The 17,306-nt window shown below is 38.3% G+C and overlaps 1 protein-coding gene across 4 annotated transcripts in view; it reads left to right on the forward strand.

Moving 5' to 3' along the window:
- The window catches only part of EFCAB7 (EF-hand calcium binding domain 7), a 92,070-nt gene that overhangs the window by 25,351 nt on the left and 49,413 nt on the right, over window positions 1-17,306 (forward strand). For all 4 annotated transcript variants that reach the window (XM_072997736.2, XM_072997737.2, XM_072997735.2 and 1 more), the window contains 5 exons: window positions 370-494; window positions 8,095-8,236; window positions 9,110-9,213; window positions 11,131-11,288; window positions 11,430-11,563. In XM_072997736.2, coding sequence (XP_072853837.2) covers window positions 370-494; window positions 8,095-8,236; window positions 9,110-9,213; window positions 11,131-11,288; window positions 11,430-11,563 — 663 coding nt within the window. The remainder of the gene's footprint in view (window positions 1-369; window positions 495-8,094; window positions 8,237-9,109; window positions 9,214-11,130; window positions 11,289-11,429; window positions 11,564-17,306) is intronic.

Here is a 17,306-nt window from a genome sequence, read left to right on the forward strand (position 1 = left end):
TCAAAGTTTGGCTAGAATTGGAACAAATAATTGAAATTAGGAACCTTCATCTTAGTAGAATTTCACACTTACTTTAAGAGATAGTCACTTATGTCACTTACTTTAAGAGATAGACTCTGATATTTAAACGCAAATGTTACTGGGCAGATGAAAAGTTGGTGTTTCATTACAAGTGGACTTGGCAAGTTCAGTGCAAATCAAAAGCATATTCCAACCTGTTGTAGGGCATATAGTCTTTTTAGGCAAGTATACAAATCATTTTACCAAAGCAGATTAATTGTGAGAGACACACACACCCTTTTAAGCTCACTGTACTTTTGAAAGTAAATATTCAGGAAAAAAAATAAAGTAAGGAAAATTCTGTTTTAGATCATTGCAAATCATATTCACAAGGCCCCTCAGTGCCCAGTTGCAAAATACGTGTTTCTTCCGCCATCAGTATGGGTGCCTGTTGCAAGAAGGACTCAAAACTGCTTGTGGCAAGTACAACAAAGGTACGTTCCATCTGTTAATGTAGTTTGACTCGTGCTGCTCTTCACCAGGTATAGCTCCTGCATTCTAAATAGAAAACAATTTTTCTTTCTCATGTAGCTTATGTTTTATTAACTGCTTGTCAAGGGTAGCAATATAGCACACAGACATTTCTGGCTGCAAAACATTGTAAACATTTTTATATAATGTTGGTTTTGCTGACATCCTGTTATTTAGGATCATTTTTCAGGTGTGAAGGTTTGCTAGAACAAACCATATTTTCCCATAAAGAAAAGCACTCTTGGATAAAATTGTTAATGACTGTTTGAGAAATGCAAAATTGAATAATTTATTAGAACTTTAAATGCTTAAGTAGCCTGAAAGATTATGTATCACACAACGTTGTATAGGAAAGGTAATTGAAAATAAATATCTTGAAAACTAGTCAGTTCAAAAGACATTAATTGGTAGATATATGCCGTAGCTTGGATATATTGACTGTTATTTAGACTAATAAGTTTTACAAGTAATTTCTTTTAAATAAGTCATTCATTGAATATCCCTTCCTTTGGGAGAAAGACAACAAAGTCACTTTGCTAAGTCAATATTTGTAGAGTGTTAATATTGATCCTTTTCCTTTTGTTTTCCTGTTTTTGATTCAACCCTTACTAGTTTTCTTTCAACAGAAAATAATAGCTAGAGAAATATAAAACATTATCTGGAAACTGCTAAGATACATTGAAAATGTGTGCCTTGAGACCTCTATGTAAGGGAGAAAGAATGGTTATGACCACATAATATAACTGCGGCTAGAAGACTGAACTGATTGTTCTCTCGAGTTACATTTTTGTTTCAAATAACAACTCTGTATTTGTTATTGAACTCTGAAGTCCTTTATATCTTTAACATTGCTAGACAGTGACATTTGTTCTATATTAAAATTTTAAAACATCTTCTCCAAGGATTTTTTCCCTGTGTGTTTAGGTATTTGAACCCCCGTGCAATGTAGCCTGTAATTCCAGTGTGTTCAGATATACCGTATTTTTTGCTCCATAAGACGCACCTTTCCATAAGACGCACCGATTTTTTAGGAGAAGAAAACAGGAAAATATAATCTGTTTTCTTCGCTCCATAAGATGCACAGACTTTCCACCCCCCTGTTTTGTGGGAAAAAAGTGAGTCTTATGGTGCAAAAAATACAGTATGTTGTGTGTGAAAACATAAGAGGTTTTTTTTTTTACTGGAAGTCATTGGTTCTGTTTCAGTGGCCAGATAACATAGTAGTGAAGAGTAGCTTTCTAAGCTATTGTTAGTGAACAATCAGATTGATAACTTTTGTAAAATACAGTAATAATAATAATTAGGCCATAATCCCACAATCCTTCTGCTGGCCACCAATGGACTGTAAAATGTTACAGAAGTGGAACACAGAGAGTTTGCACTATGGGGCGGTATGCAAGTTGAAATAATACAGTGGTTCCTCGACTTATGAACATCCTGACATAGGACCATTTCTTGTTATGACCAGTTCCGGCCGCAAAATTTTGCTTTGACTTGCGGCTGGAGCTTCCAGTTACGAACACAAAAAGGCAGGGGGGGAAGGCGGGAAATTCAAATTGCTAACCATTGGTAGGCAAGTAGGCTGCTTCTTTGTAGCTCTTTTGCCCCAGCAGTTAGAGAGTGTGTGATCAGAGGAGGCTTCAGATTGCCTGGTAAGGTAAGGTGCTACTTTCTGCTTTTTAAAAACTTTTCTGGGTGGGTTTTGCAGCGTGGTTTTGGGCTGGGGTGGTTATGTTCTGTGCTGTGATGGGTCTTGAGGAGTTTGTTTGTTTGTTTGGGGTTTTCCCCCATTTCTGATGGGTCTTGGGGGGGTTGGTTACTTTTGGGGGGGGTTTCACCATTTTCAATGGGTCTAGGGGGTGGGGTTCCCCCCCCCCCATTTCTGATAGGTCTTGCATGCTTCCCTTCCTTTTTGCTTTGCTTTCTTTGCATTTCCGATATGCTCTGCCTGCTTTTTGCTTTGCTTTCTTTGCATTCCCGATGGGTCTTGCGTGTTTCCCTTCCTTTTTGCTTTGCTTTCTTTGCATTTCCGATGTGCTCTGCTTGCTTCGCTTGCTTTTTGCTTTGTTTTCTTTGCATTTCTAATGTGCTCTGCTTGCTTTTTGCTTTACTTTCTTTGCATTTGTGATGGGTCTTGCACGCTTGATTGCTTTTCTCACCACCACCCCTTCAGCCAGAAGGGATTAATCGCATTTCCGATGGGTCTTGCAGTCATTTTTTGTTATTTTTTTCTGCGGCCAGAATGGATTAATTGCATTTCAATGCATTCCTATCAGAAATGGTGCTTTGACTTACAACCATTTTGAGTTACAACCGGAGTTCCAGAACCAATTAAGTTCTCAAGTCGAGGCACCACTGTAAATGAATAAACACCATCAGTGAGGCAGTATTCCCAGAGATTTCCCCAGTGTGCCAGCAGAAATCTCCACTGGTGTAGATTAACTTTAAGTAATGTTTTGCTGACTGTAAAGCAGAAAGAAGCATATTGAGCGCAGATTGAAGGAGACCAGGTTGCAATAGAATTTGAAGTCCCATTTTCTGCTGACATGCCTTTAAGAAGAATGAAAATAGTATGATGGCCCTGAAGTTGGGATGGTGATTTTCCCTACCACTGTTGTCTATGGAGCTGGCTGGATAGCTTCCTAAGTTCGATATCTAGCTGTGGAGCCAGAGGTTGAATGTTTGGTTCTCTACTCTGCCTCTAGGAAGAACAGCCAGCATGTGTGGCCTTGGGCAAGGTGCACAAACCCAGAATGTCCCCAGATGAAGGGAACAGTAAACCACTTTCTGTGTGCTCTCTACATAGAAAATGGGTCATTGTACATCAGAATTGACTTGATAGTACACAAATATTATTATATTTTCAATGGGAGAGGATTAAGGGGGGTGGGAACATACTTGCTGGCTCCTTGTGTTGTCTCAGCTGGTCCCTAAAGATTCATCTATTGCTCTATGTAGATTTTTGCAGGATTGGTAATTTTTGTTTCTTTGCTTCTGTTTTGAATAAAAGCCTGGCTTTGTGTAAGACTCACATAGTGTATGCAAGAATGGAAGAATGATGTTTCCCCTCACCAAATGTTGTGGAGGTAGTTATATTCGTCCTGTGCAACAACAATATGCAGAAATGAATAACTTAGCGGGTGCTTTCAAAAAAGAAAGGCTAAGCTGAGGTGTCTGTTTTGTTTTCTTTTGTTTTTCTGAGCTTATTCTATATTAGGTGACTGGGTTGCTTGGAAGCCATGTTTCTCCACTTAAAGTAATTCATAAAAAAGGAAATTGTCCCTTTCCCTACAAAATAAATGGTTTTCACTACTTCACATGTGGGATATTTTTATCTTTCTAATTATAACATGTAAAAAGGTAGCCTCCAAATAATCACACATCTGCTCTTACAGTGGTTCTTGGAAGTTTCAGTGCCAAATAGTAATTCTGAACATGCAGGGATGAGTGATAAAAAATAAATAAATCAGCAACCGTATGGCAAATTCAAATTAGAGTTGTCAAATCCTGAACAGCAGATGGCTGTGAAGGACATTCACATACAGTCTTATTGTCCCTCCTTTAATGGAGATGGGACAGAAACTGTCTGTCTCTATGGATGTCTGTCTATTTGTTGTACAGCATCCTTGGAGGCACTCAGAAATGGGGGGGGGAGTATGCCTTCCATGGAGGCAGACTCTTTTTTGCTGTGCAATATCCTCCCAAACAACAGAACATCTCTAAAACTTACTATTCTGAAGTTCATCTACACCGGCATCGCTTTCATCATGTCCATCTCCATAGATTTTCTAGCTGCTTCGTGTGTTGCTCTAAGTCGGAGGAAGAGAAGGAAGGCAGCCCACACTTGCTCAGACAATGTTATAGTATAGCGTTAACATCTTAATTTTAAATAAAGAAATAGGATGGAATTAACTTTGACTGATCTATCCATCCTCAGCATTAGGCGCTTATGTTAAAGTAATTCCAGTTGTTAAGCTGTATAAAATTTATCAGTATTTGAGAAAAGATAAATGTATGCATCTAAAAGCCAGTTGAAGGCTCTGTAATTATACAGTACAAACAGCCAGTAGGAAACTTTGGTCAGCTGTCTGTATTGGTGTCCTCTGCAAATCAGGCTGCAAATAATGGCATGGCCAAGTGGATGCAGGAATAAATAGAGAAACACATAACATACATCTACAGTAATGTAGACCGGCAAATAATTATGTGAGCACTATACAGTTGTATTTGAATTTATGGAAAATAGAAGTTTTGAGGTAAAAGTTTATGGTTTATCATTAGGATTGACTATTCTTTTGGATTCAGGTATGAGCATTCATACTTTTCCCAGTCAATAGTTATCATAATCATTTAGAACTAGCAAGAGATATTGGGGGGGGGGAGGGAGCTTTTGCATCATGTAGTATAATCCTGTGCATTAATGGAAATCCTGGTGCATTGGAGTTAAACTCTGTTGTGTTCATTTCCGTAGTGTTTTACAGTAAGTGGGAAATTCCTGCCAAAATGAATGGCAGTTGCACTAATGCTTGTGCTCAAACTGCAAAGCCATGACTATATCAAAAATATATTTTCACTGCTTAATGTTATATCACAGCTGCCAAATACGTATGTTACACCTATATAATGTTTTGGTAAATGTTCATTTTTCCTTCTTTTTTTCCAAATTTTGAACTTCCCATACCCATTTCCTCTATTGTTCATCTTACCACAAAAAAGGATATAAAAGGTACAAACAGCATCAGTAAAATCACTAGAATTGCACAGCGCACAAGTGGATTTAGGAGCTGCAGCACCACCTTATGTTTTCCAGCAGAACAGCAAGCAGGGAGTTTGGATTTTAAAAGTTCTCACGGTTTTCTACCACAAGGCTAGAATTATTGTTGTCAGATTTCTTCCACTGTTTGAAACATGATAAAGTCACTCAAACATAGCAATCACTTGTTTTAACACTTCCTGTGTCAATTATATACTTAAATACTTAGCGTTTGGTACTACATAGTGACAAATATATATATTTTAATTCTATTTTAATTGTTCTAAATTGTATTGTATTTTATTTGTTGTAAGCCGCCCAGAGACCTTTGGGTAGTGTGGGCGGCATATAAATTAAATAAATAAATAAATAAATAAATAAATAAATAAAGAAAGAAAGAAAGAAAGAAAGAAAGAAAGAAAGAAAGAAAGAAAGAAAGAAAGAGGGCAAATGATGAGCCAGAAAGTTACAAAGTGGCGTTAAAAAGCTGCCATTTTCACAGTTTCCATCTATAAAGAGGAATAATAACACCAGCTTACCTTAAAGGGTTTGTTGTAAACATGGCTGAGATAATACATGTGGAGTACTCATAGGAAAAGACTGTAAAATGCTATAGCTGTGATACTGTTGTTTCTTGGAGGGCATTATGAGAATCCTTTGGATTTTTAATATTTCCTTTTCCAAGAGCAGGCCAAGAGTTTCTTTCTTGGAGAGAGAGAGACTAGGGCTCTTGTAAGCCTTCTTGAGACTGCCCAGTGGTCTGCAGCTGATGCTTCTCCAACAAGTGACAGTATACAAAGTATGTATCGTTCATGAGCCTGTCAGGAGAGATTGTGACTCTGAACGCTCCAGTGCATTTCTCAACATGTAGGATGAGGGAAGTGTAATCCTCCCATAGGAGTCAGTGAAAGTGGAAAACAAAAAGAAGGAAAGAAGGATACTTAATTAAAAAGGGGAAAAGAAACCAAAGAAAAAAGGCCCCACCCTTTACACATACCTTCTGCTCAGCAGAGAATGAGATTCTCTGCCTCACGTCTTTCCCTTTCATCCCTTGTAGAATTGCTCTATAAGTATCATTAATATTAGTAGCTGGAGTTTGCTTAGCTGCAGCATCAGCTAATTAGTATGACGCACTACTGAATTTCTGGTTCTACTCTTCACTTTAGAAAAAGGTAGGTAAAGGCAAAGGTTCCCCTTGACAATTTTTGTCCAGTTGTGTTCAGCTCTAGGGGGCGGTGCTCATCCCCGTTTCCAAGCCATAGAGCCAGCGTTTTGTCTGAAGACAATCTTCCGTGGTCACATGGCCAGTGCGACTTTAGACACGGAACGCTGTTACCTTCCCACCGAGGCGGTCCCTATTTATCTACTTGCATTTGCATGCTTTCGAACTGCTAGGTTGGCGGGAGGTGGGACAAGTGACGGGCGCTCACTCCATCGCGTGGATTCGATCTTACGACTGCTTGGTCTTCTGACCCTGCAGCACAGGCTTCTGCGGTTTAGCCCACAGCACCACCACGTCCATCACTTAGAAAAAGGATTTATATATAAAGTGTCACCCGTGTTGATAGTACTACTGTGAGTGAAAAGAGAAGCTGACTTCTAATGAAATACTCTGGATAGACTTTCGAGTTCTTTAGTATCCTAAAATTGAAAATCTATCTACTTTTACTCAGACCTTGGAAATTGTTTTTTTTCCCCAACAATATATCCCCCAATCCTTGGTGAACCTGGCAAGTTGCATTGCTGGCAGAAGAATTCTAGGAGTTACAATCAAAAACAGTTTTTCTCAGGTTTTGTCGTTGTTGTTACATGCCATCAAGTTGCTTCCCACTTATGGTGACCCTATGAATGGGTGATAAATGGCCTGTCCTCAATAGCCCTGCTCAGTAGACTCAAGCCTTTGGAGAATTAATGTTAAAGAAAAGCCAATAAGCTACATGGTGAAAAGGACACACCAAAATGAAATATGTTTATCAAACTGCAGAAGTTAATAGATTGACTTTGTACTGTATAATAGAAACAATAGAGGGATTCTTCTTGAATACATTATGCTTGAGAAATAGTAATGAAGTCATGGGTGGGGCGAGGGGAGTTTTGGTAATTACAGAGTCCTGCTTCTGTTGCATGGCTTGCCTGATTCATGATTACTGTAATTCCTTGCATTGCATGGAAACTGAGAGCTGTGGTACAAAAGGAGGAAGTCTTTTATTATCAAAAATCAAAGTCAGATGATATTATCTGCAATATTTTCAGTCAAGACATCATCCTACCATCCCAGGGCCCCCAGAGCTTCCACCTAATTAAAAGAACTATTCCTGAGGTGGATGAGCCACAGGAGAGAAAGGGGGAATTTCTAATTTTAACTGAAAATCTCCCCGTGCAGGTAACAGCCTTCTTCGGGTGTAACGCATGCAAGATAATTGTGATTATTTGTAAATAAATAGGAAACCTAAATGTTTTTAGAGGAGGGGAAAGCAGAAGAGAATGAGAGTCTGTATCTTGCTTATAAGGAAAAGTGAGAGTTAGCCATAGGATGAGAAAGACAATGAAGAGAACTGTAAATAAGACTAAGATGTGATGTTAATTTCAATTCCTAATTGTATAAGCTAATTTACTATATATATTCAGTTATAAAAGTTAAATCAGTTTAGAAAATAAATCTGCAAGGGGGGATCAAGCACTAACATTTCAACACTGGCAGAAATACTTCCATAAACACTTGTCAGGTTTTCTAGCACTGTAATTGTAGCTGCATGAAAGAGACTAAAGAACTTTCTTATGTGTTGGTTGATTGTTTGATTTGACTCTAGGAATGGCATTGTGCCCAATCCAGAGGATGCTTCTTCTTTCAGAACAATGGAGAGATAATTAGTCATAAATATAAGTTATTCTTGACTCAGAAATCTGCAGTTTGTATCACCATTAAGCCTGTCAAGCTTAGCCAGAGAGAAGGTAAGAATATTTCACTCCATTATCAGAAATATTTCCTTGTAATTTTCTAGAACTGCATATTGGATGGATAGTGAGTGGCCTTCTTTGTGAGAACAAAGTAACCCAGGATAAACAATGACAAAAAATTGTATAAAGCATTGAAAATTGTTTGTTCTAGAAATACAGTTTTTGAAATTCTGCAGATATCATGGCTGAAATCCTGTTGCTTAGTTTCAACTAGTTGGCCCACTGAATCAATTGCATTTACAGAGGAGCTGACTCACCAAATCCCAACTTGTTCAATGGGCCTACTCTAGTTGCAACTTACTACACTAAGCAACAGGATTTCAGTCAATTCTTATAGTTCTAACTATCTACATTCTAACTTTATTTGTATGAAACATATTGCTGACAGTGATTAAAACCCCTTGGATCCCTTTTCTATTAAAAGTATCTGTAGTCAACTATGTAAAAAAGATAGTGATACCACTAGAGTTTGGGATTCGCTTGTAATTAATGCCATTTTCAATAAGTAATGCATAATTAAATTGCATTACAATTGTAAATTAACAGGGGAATCACATATTTTGCAGTGCAACAAACGTTTAAAGTAGTTTTTATAATTATAAAGATGTGACATTGCTGTCTGGTAAGGGAGGTGTCCACATACCTTTTTTGATGGGTCATTCTCTGCTGCAGGAACTCAGGTGAGCAAGAGGAGAATATGATTTGTTCCACAAGCCAGTGATTTGTAGCATTCAGGTTTTTGAAAAGGAACTTAACATAAAGAGTTACTTTTTAAAAGTAGAAACAGTCACAGTAACTTAGTATATTTTTTTGGACAACTGAGGCTATAACCATATTTTTTATAAATAATTTTCCACTTTTTTGTAGGCAAAAGCACCCCATGGTTAACAGTGGACACAGCTTTGTTCATATTCAAGGGAACAGAAGATAATCTAGAATTTATGAGCTTCACTGAGCTACATAATAAAGAGGTCAGAAACATTTTAAAGTATCCTACACTAAATATTTGGCTTTGTGTACGTGGGAAAATAATATCTAATATTGGACTCTAGTCTTGAAATAATAAATGCAGTAAAACACAACTCCCTTGATTTCTCTTTTTTAAAGAAAATGACTTCAGTTACTGCCAGAAATTTAATGTTATTCCCAAAATAATTAATTAAATTCATTACTTTTCAAATGCTACCCAACTAAACAGGCCATATCAAGCATAATCTGAAGAATCCTTTTTTTGAAAGTTGGTTTTTAGAGTTAGATCTAAGAATGTTGGTTGCATGTATACAAATGTCAAGTAGTTTGTTAGATAGTCATTGGACTTCGATACTTCTGGCAGTTCTTTCATTTTACTTCCTAATTTTTCTATCACATTCTCCAGTAGAATGTGATAAAAGCAAGATAAGAGTTTATCCCTTCTCTGTCCCTCCATGCCAGAGATATGAGCGATTGCAACCTAATACAATGATTAAATAGTGAAAACAACCATCGAAAGTGGGATGGAAGCAGCAAATCTTTACATAACAAAAATTTCCCTGTCAGTAATGTCACACACAAGCTTCAACTTTAGGTAATTAAAGACTGCCATTCTCTTCCACAGCTTCCAAATCTTCCATGAGCAGCCAGCAAAGCTATCAAACAGAAGTAGAACATTTTTAATTATAAAAATTCACCCCCTATGGATGACATCAACACTCTTCTGGCAGCATACTTATGCCAGTAGGATTCCAATCACTTTAATTTTGGGCCATGCTTGTGTAGAAGTGCATTAAATCTTCATAGCCGTATGAATGTTAACTAGTACAATACAGTCCGTAGGGACTGTTTGGCATAACTCTGATTTATTTGTTTTCTAAATTATAGTTTCAGAAGGTTTCACATATTTTTACAATCTTTGCAATACCCACCAACTCTCATGTTTACAAAGTAAGTCCTGTTTAAGGTACAGTGGTGCCCTGCATAGCGACGATAATCCATTCCGAAAAAATCGTCACTATACGGACTCATCGCTATGCGGAACGAAAAAGCCAATAGGAATGCATTAAAACACATTTAATGCGTTCCTATGGGCAAAAAACACACCGTTCTGCAAAAATCCTCCATGCGGCCGCCATTTTTGCTGCCCAGTAAGCGAGGAATGGGCGTGAAAACACTGCGGGTGGCCATTTTTTTTACCCAGCAGCCATTTTGGAACCGCCGATCAGCTGTTTTTAAAACATCGCTATGCGAAAATCAGTAAACGAAACACTTACCGATCATCACAAAGCGATGTTTTACCATTTAAAACATTGCAATGCGATCGCTTTTGCGATCGCAAAAACCTCATCGCTATGCGGATTCCTCGTTAAACTAATCGCTCGTTATGTGGGGCACCACTGTATTGTTCAAGATTGGGTATAGGAGAGATAGTTTACAAAGTTATTTCACCTTCACATAACCACCCTGGTTACATTGTTTGCCTGTATTCCTAGACAGCCACAAGGATGCTGAAACAGTTGTCCTAAAACCTGACTTTGTCCGAATGTGAAGGTATCTCACCTCTCTCCCAGCATATGAAAATTATCTTGCTTTGTTTTGTGATTCATCTTTATGACTTTATAGATTGGTTTAAAGATTGGTTTGAAGTCTGATTTCTCAAACAGGGAAAACTGCCTGGATCACAGTGTCTAGTGCTTTCAGCTCTAATTATGGGTTTTCTGCAGTGTCTGTTTCTGCCACAACTGGAAGTCTGAGCCTGAGTTTCCTATTTCTAAATCCTGCACTCAGTTTAGCATACTTCACTGCATTAAAGTCTACAGGACCAATCTGGACCTCTCAAATACTTGTGAATGTGAATTGTGAACAGTAATATGAGAACTCTAAATAGTTGATGTTTGTCTTTTTCTTTGCGGCAGACTTATGGTTGGAGAGGGGAACTTGAAGCTGGCATCTATTGGTTGGTCCCTTTTACCACTGGCTGTAGATTCAAAAAAGTGAAGAGGCCACCTGAAGTAGAAGCCAAACTTATTTATAGAGATGTAAATGGAGACTTCACACTCACCAGAGAATTCAGGTAAGGCTTTTGTGAAAGTTTGCATTCTCCACACTTTGCTCTCTCAATATGTTTAGTTCCCAAATAAATTTTTCTGATGTATATTCTGAATGAAATGAGGTGTATGATCAGTTGAACTGATTTGTCTCCTCCACCCTTCAGAGCAGTCTTATTAGAAATATTTGAAATGATTGATTTGGATGGGAACGGCTTTCTCAGCCTGGAAGAATACAACTTCTTTGAGATGAGAAGTAGCGGTGAGAAATGTGATGAGGAGGCTTGGGCCATATGCAAAGGTAAGAGAGAAAATGACCAAGATATAAGGATAGTCTCTCTATACACAAGTGTGGTCTCATATATCAGAATGTTTTGCAGGAATTTTCAAATAATATGAAGATAATCTGGCATTTGGTTAAATAGAAATGTTGATTATGTAATAATAAGATATTAACAAGAGGCTACATGAAAGGGGGGACACACAGAAAAGGCAAAGAAATTATACTTTGACTTTCAGTAATTCTTAGTGCAATTTGAACACATATTCATAAACTGTATTATTTATCTGATAGAAGGGAGTCAGTGTTTATCATATACAGTGGGGTCTTGACTTACGAATGGCCCGAGTTACAAACATTTTGACTTACGTACCGCTCTCATAGGGAAAATATTGACTTGACTTACGTACTTAGATTTGAGTTACGAACTGAAAAAAACTGAAAAAAACCACGTGGGAGGCAGGGAAAGTGCAAAATTTGAACTTTCAGTTAACTGTTGGCCAGTGAAAAAGGTGCCTGTCTGCTTCCTGACTCCTCCCAGCGTTTAGAGAGTGGATTGGGAGACAGTCTTCAGACTGCCTGGTACTGTACTGCCTGGACTGTATTTTCCCTGCCTTCCCTGAACCTTTCTTGACCTAAGAAAAAAAGAAACAAAATATCCCCCTCTAGTGGTCGAAGGCGGAATAGCAGCTTCCCATTAGTTTCTATGGACGGAAAAGAGCTGATACGGATCAAATGGTTTTCAATGCATTCCTATGGGAAATGCAGATTTGACCTGTGAACTTTTTGACTTGAGAACCGCCTTCCAATACGGATTAAGTTCTCAAGTCAAGACCCCACTTTACTGTAGTAATGTATTAATGGAACTCAGTATCTTAAGCTGTATTTAAACTGGTATTCTTGTTCCATCATCTTTTACTTATGGCTTTGTGCTATTGTTACTGTGTATGCGTTATGTGCTACAAAGTCAGGTCTGATTTATGGTGAACCAAGGTTTCCAAGGTATGTGAGATATTTAAGGAGTTGTTTTAACAGTGCCATCTCCAGTGAATTGCCAAGCATCAAGTCTTCTAGGTCCTAGTCCAACACTCTATCCACTGTACTACACTAGCTGTCTATTCTTACTGATACTTTTTTTTCTTCATAAATTTATTTCTTTACCTTTTCCTTGTTAGGTTGCAACTCTGTTGTATCACAGGCACCTCGTTCAGTCCCCTGACTGTCATTTTCAGTCTCTCCTCTATCACCTCCATTTCTTTTCACTTCATTTTGCTACTGCCTGAGGTCAGGCTGTCAGAACCTTAATAGGGGGTTATGTAAGATGATAAAAACCAAAAAAGCACACTGGCTGCTGCTTTATCTTCTCAATAGACTTCACTTTTGCAACTTCAGTAAGTCTTATGTCCATTGTTGGGGGATGGTATTCTCAGTAGCCATTTTGTGAGACAGTAAATGAACAGGTGTATTCATTTGTTGTAGGGCATCTAGATGTCTTTACCCTAAGATAATGTTTCTTTTTCATTTCTCTAGCATTCAATAGTGATACTGTGTTAATGGGAAAATGTGACTTTTTCTCTCAGCTAGTACATCTTTTACAATTTGGAGTGCTTTGGAGAATACTGGAATATGGTTTTGTTTCACTGATACCAGCTGGCCAGTGTTTCTGACCTTATCAATGCTGACCAATGTGTTTTCTGTCCCCCTTCTGGTGTCATTTTGAAAGACATTTTATTTTATTTTATTTTTATTTACCTCTGGATTTACAAAACAGCAGAACAAGTAATAATTTATATAATCTTCTTAAATTAAAATGGGAGAAGGAAACCCTGCCAATCAACAGAACTTCTACATCCTGCTCCTTAGTATTACTTTGCTTGTAAGCTTCATAGACTTTAAATTTTTTAGTTTTATTTTAAGTCATTTGGATAGTATCCTAGAATCCTGTTGTGTAATCCTGCCTTTGCAATGGAAGTAGTATTAATGATAGCAACAGATCACAACTAAAGAAAATGTTGCCTTTTTGACTTCAGGGGTGCCCACAACCTCCATACAATGATACAAGATTGTATGCACTCCAAAACTGAAAAGAACTCTTCAGTTACCTGTTGCTCGTGGTGATATCACTCCATTGTGCAGGCAGAGCTACACAACAGGATCCTGGCCATTCATTCTAACTTCAGCAGCAGTGCAATATATTCAGAGAAGTTGTAGCAAATAGGCCATATCCTTAATTCATTGTGTAAAGAAGGAATATTGGGTTATTAGCACTGAAAATCAAGGAGAGCTTTTTTTGTAGCTAAAGAGTACTGTACTGTATATATCATCTTTTTTAAGGAAAAAAAAAGATGGGGATTCTGTGAAGAGCTGATTCCTTTGGAAAGATTTAGCTGCATAAATGCTTTTGTGCACATAGACACATTTTATTGCAAAGATAGCTTCTGCATCTTCATATAACAATCCAGCAATATTGCCCAAGTGATGCCAGCTCATCCTGTTTAATCTTGGGAAGTATGCAGTGGAGTTTCTGAATAAAAACTATATTTCCTGACATGGAAAAAAATAAAATAAATTAACTCACAATCACGCAAAGCTCTGTAGAACCCCAAAGCATCCTGGAGTTACCGTAATGACTGTTAACTCAGTCTATAAAAGCTGTAACTGTGCATATTTTCTGAGACTTTAATCAAATCATACACTTACACATTATCTGCGTGAGACTGAGTTGGGGGGAGAAATGTGCGGTGTACATCTTAATAAATAAAATAAATCTGATTGCCTCTCTTTGTTTGGCCTTCAGTATCTGAGATAGATATCAGACATTTAAAGAGCTGTGGTGCTTTGTTAATTTTGGCTAAAAGATTGCTCCAAAAAGTCTTCAGGGCTTTTTATGCTTTGATTAAAGAGCACAAATGCAGACATCCTTTTAATATAATGCCTACGATCCAAAGAATAGTGTGACTAATTCCGTTTGCCCAAGGGAGGCTGAAACTGAAGCCACTTGGGATGTGGCATAGGGAACGGGGGAAAAAACCTGCAAATGTCCAAGTGCTTGGGCAGGACTAAATTTTTCATTGTTAGCTTTCTACTCTGTACAAAAGATTCATACTTTTCTCCTTTGTTTCACATGTTCTCAAATAAACACAACAGCATTCAAAACACAATTGTGTGCATGTCAAAAAGAAGCAACAGCACAAGCTGTGGATGGAATACATGGCAATTAATCAGCCAGGGGGTTCAGATGGACATCATAAATCTTCAGAACCAAGTTCAAGCAGTTTATAATGGCCCCTGAACTTTTAGATTTATTAAATTGGTAATGTATTTTTAAATAATACATAGCAAAAATTTAGCTTTGTTGTGAAGATGAGAGAACGATTTTTAATCCAGCAGCATAAGAATATTTTCAGTTGTATGCTTATTTGTTGACACCAAAACAGTCTCTTAGCTAGTTTTAAAGCAAGAACGACATGTGAATTGTACTTCAAGTTGATTACCATCCACAGATTAAAAAAATTTTTGCATCTGAATTATAGGACTGACCACATTCTCTCCTAGCCCCTCTCAATGTTAAAAACAAAGATTATACCCTCCAGTACTTCAGAGAGAAAAAATATGGATGGTATTTTAAGACCCGCAGTCTCATACCCAGGATCATTTCTTGGATACCCCATCACCACACTACTTGAAGGATTTTAGTTACACAGCTCACTGTGAGGCAGAAAATATGTAGCATGCATAATTAAAATCATGAGAGAGTGCTTGAAGTGCATGTTTTGCTCAATAGTTTCAAACATATCTCTGTAGCTTTAATATATGGATTCATAGCAATGACAGGCAGTGCCCGTAGAAGCCAGTGGGACAGAGGACTGGACATGTGTCAGTATTGGGGGGGGGGTGCCCAAGTCTCATCTGTACCTTTGGTATTTTATACCCAACCTGTTCTCTCTGTCTCCTGTGCACACACCATTCTCACACATACCTTTCTCCCTTCACACAGCTTTTTCTCCCATATTTATACGTACAATTCATCCTCACCAGCAGTCTCACATATACCATACTTGTGCACATCATTCCCTTACACAGCCATCTTTCTCTGTCTCCCAAACACATATACATACATAGATGCGCCATTCTCAGCAAAACACATACCCCTTTCTCTCACACATCCACACATACTGTTTAATCTCCCAGAAGAATCTATCAGATCAGCTGCTGAGCCAGGGCAAGTTTATTCTCATCATGATGAGCCAGGCTCGGGAAATTTAAACTTTGATACACAGTGCATTACTGTAGAGATGAAGACAAGTATCTTTCTTCTACTCTATCAAGCAGTCAAGACATCCCTCTCCACTCCCATTTTTAGCACACTAAACTGACAGATTTAAACCTCTCTGTTTAGCATGTCTCAAAGGAGATAAAAAACCAGGGCAGGCAGAATTTTTGAATAGTTCCAAATCATGTTCTTCAGGCCCTTGGAAGGGTTCATTCATTAATTCATTAATTCATTCAACTTGTTTACTATATAAACCATTGGTGCAAACACTCTCTGGGCAGTTCACAACAGGTCAAATCACATTAAAATTAAAAATACAAAATTACAAAATCAATTAAATTAAATAAAACTCTGCCAGCTTAAAAACCTGCATTAAATAGAAGTAAACAAATTTAAAACAAAAGCGTTCATAAAAGGCAGCTTTAAATAAATCTTGTTTTTTATTAATTTCCTAAAATCTGAGAGAGATGGTAACTGATGAACCTCTGCAGGAAGCTTATTCCAGAAGGAAGGGGCCACAACTGAGAAAGTGAGGTTCCTGGTGTTACCTCTTTTGGCCTCCTTAGGTTTCATCATTTTTAGCATCAAGGACTGCAAGGAGCAGGTGGGGCAGGTAGCTGTTTTGCGGGAGAGACATTTGGACAAGGATTGGAGTCCTAAACCATTAAGGGCTTCATAGGTCATGATCAGCACCTTGAATTGGGAATGGAAACAGACAGAGAGTTAATGAAGCTGTGCCAAGACTTGGAATACAGTATGTGTTTATATCTGCTGGTACCCGTGATCAGTCTGGCAGCTGTATTTTGGACCTGCTGAAGTTTCTGTACTGACTATGAGGGGAGCCCTACATAGAGAACATTATAGTGGTGCCTCGCTTAACAATGTTAATTCGTTCCAGCGAAATCGTAAAGCGAAATAAAAAAGCCAATTTAACCGTATTGAAAACCGTTCAATGTGTTCCAATGGGCTGAATAACTCACTGTCCAGTGAAGATCCTCCATAGGGGCGACCATTTTCGCTGCCTGTAAAGCGAGGAATCCGTCCAAAAACACAGCGGGGAGCCATTTTGAGCAGCCGGCGGCCATTCTGAAAACCCGACGATCAGCTGTTTTGATCGTCATAATGCGAAGAATTGGTTCCCAAAGCAGGGAACCGATCGTTGGGAAGCGAAAAAAGCCCATTAAAACATTGTTTTGCGATCACAATTGCGATCGCAAAAACATCATTGTGAAGCGGATTTGTCGTTATACGGGGCAATCGTTAAGCGGGGCATGACTGTAGTAGCAACTTCTGCTGCCACTGATCTTTCCCATTCTGTGGCATAAGCCAGGGCCAGCAGAAGTTTGTAGATGCTTACCACTTCAGATTATTCCAGGCATCCTGAAGCAGCAACACCTGGCAGAGCTGGTTGCTGCCAGTCTCAGCCTTCCACTTGCTATATGACAGGCCAAGATTAGCTTCAGGAAGTCCCTGAGGAAATTAAGATTCCGG

The sequence above is a fragment of the Pogona vitticeps genome, chromosome 4 (assembly GCF_051106095.1).
Source record: "Pogona vitticeps strain Pit_001003342236 chromosome 4, PviZW2.1, whole genome shotgun sequence".
NCBI classification, from domain to species: Eukaryota; Metazoa; Chordata; class Lepidosauria; order Squamata; family Agamidae; genus Pogona; species Pogona vitticeps.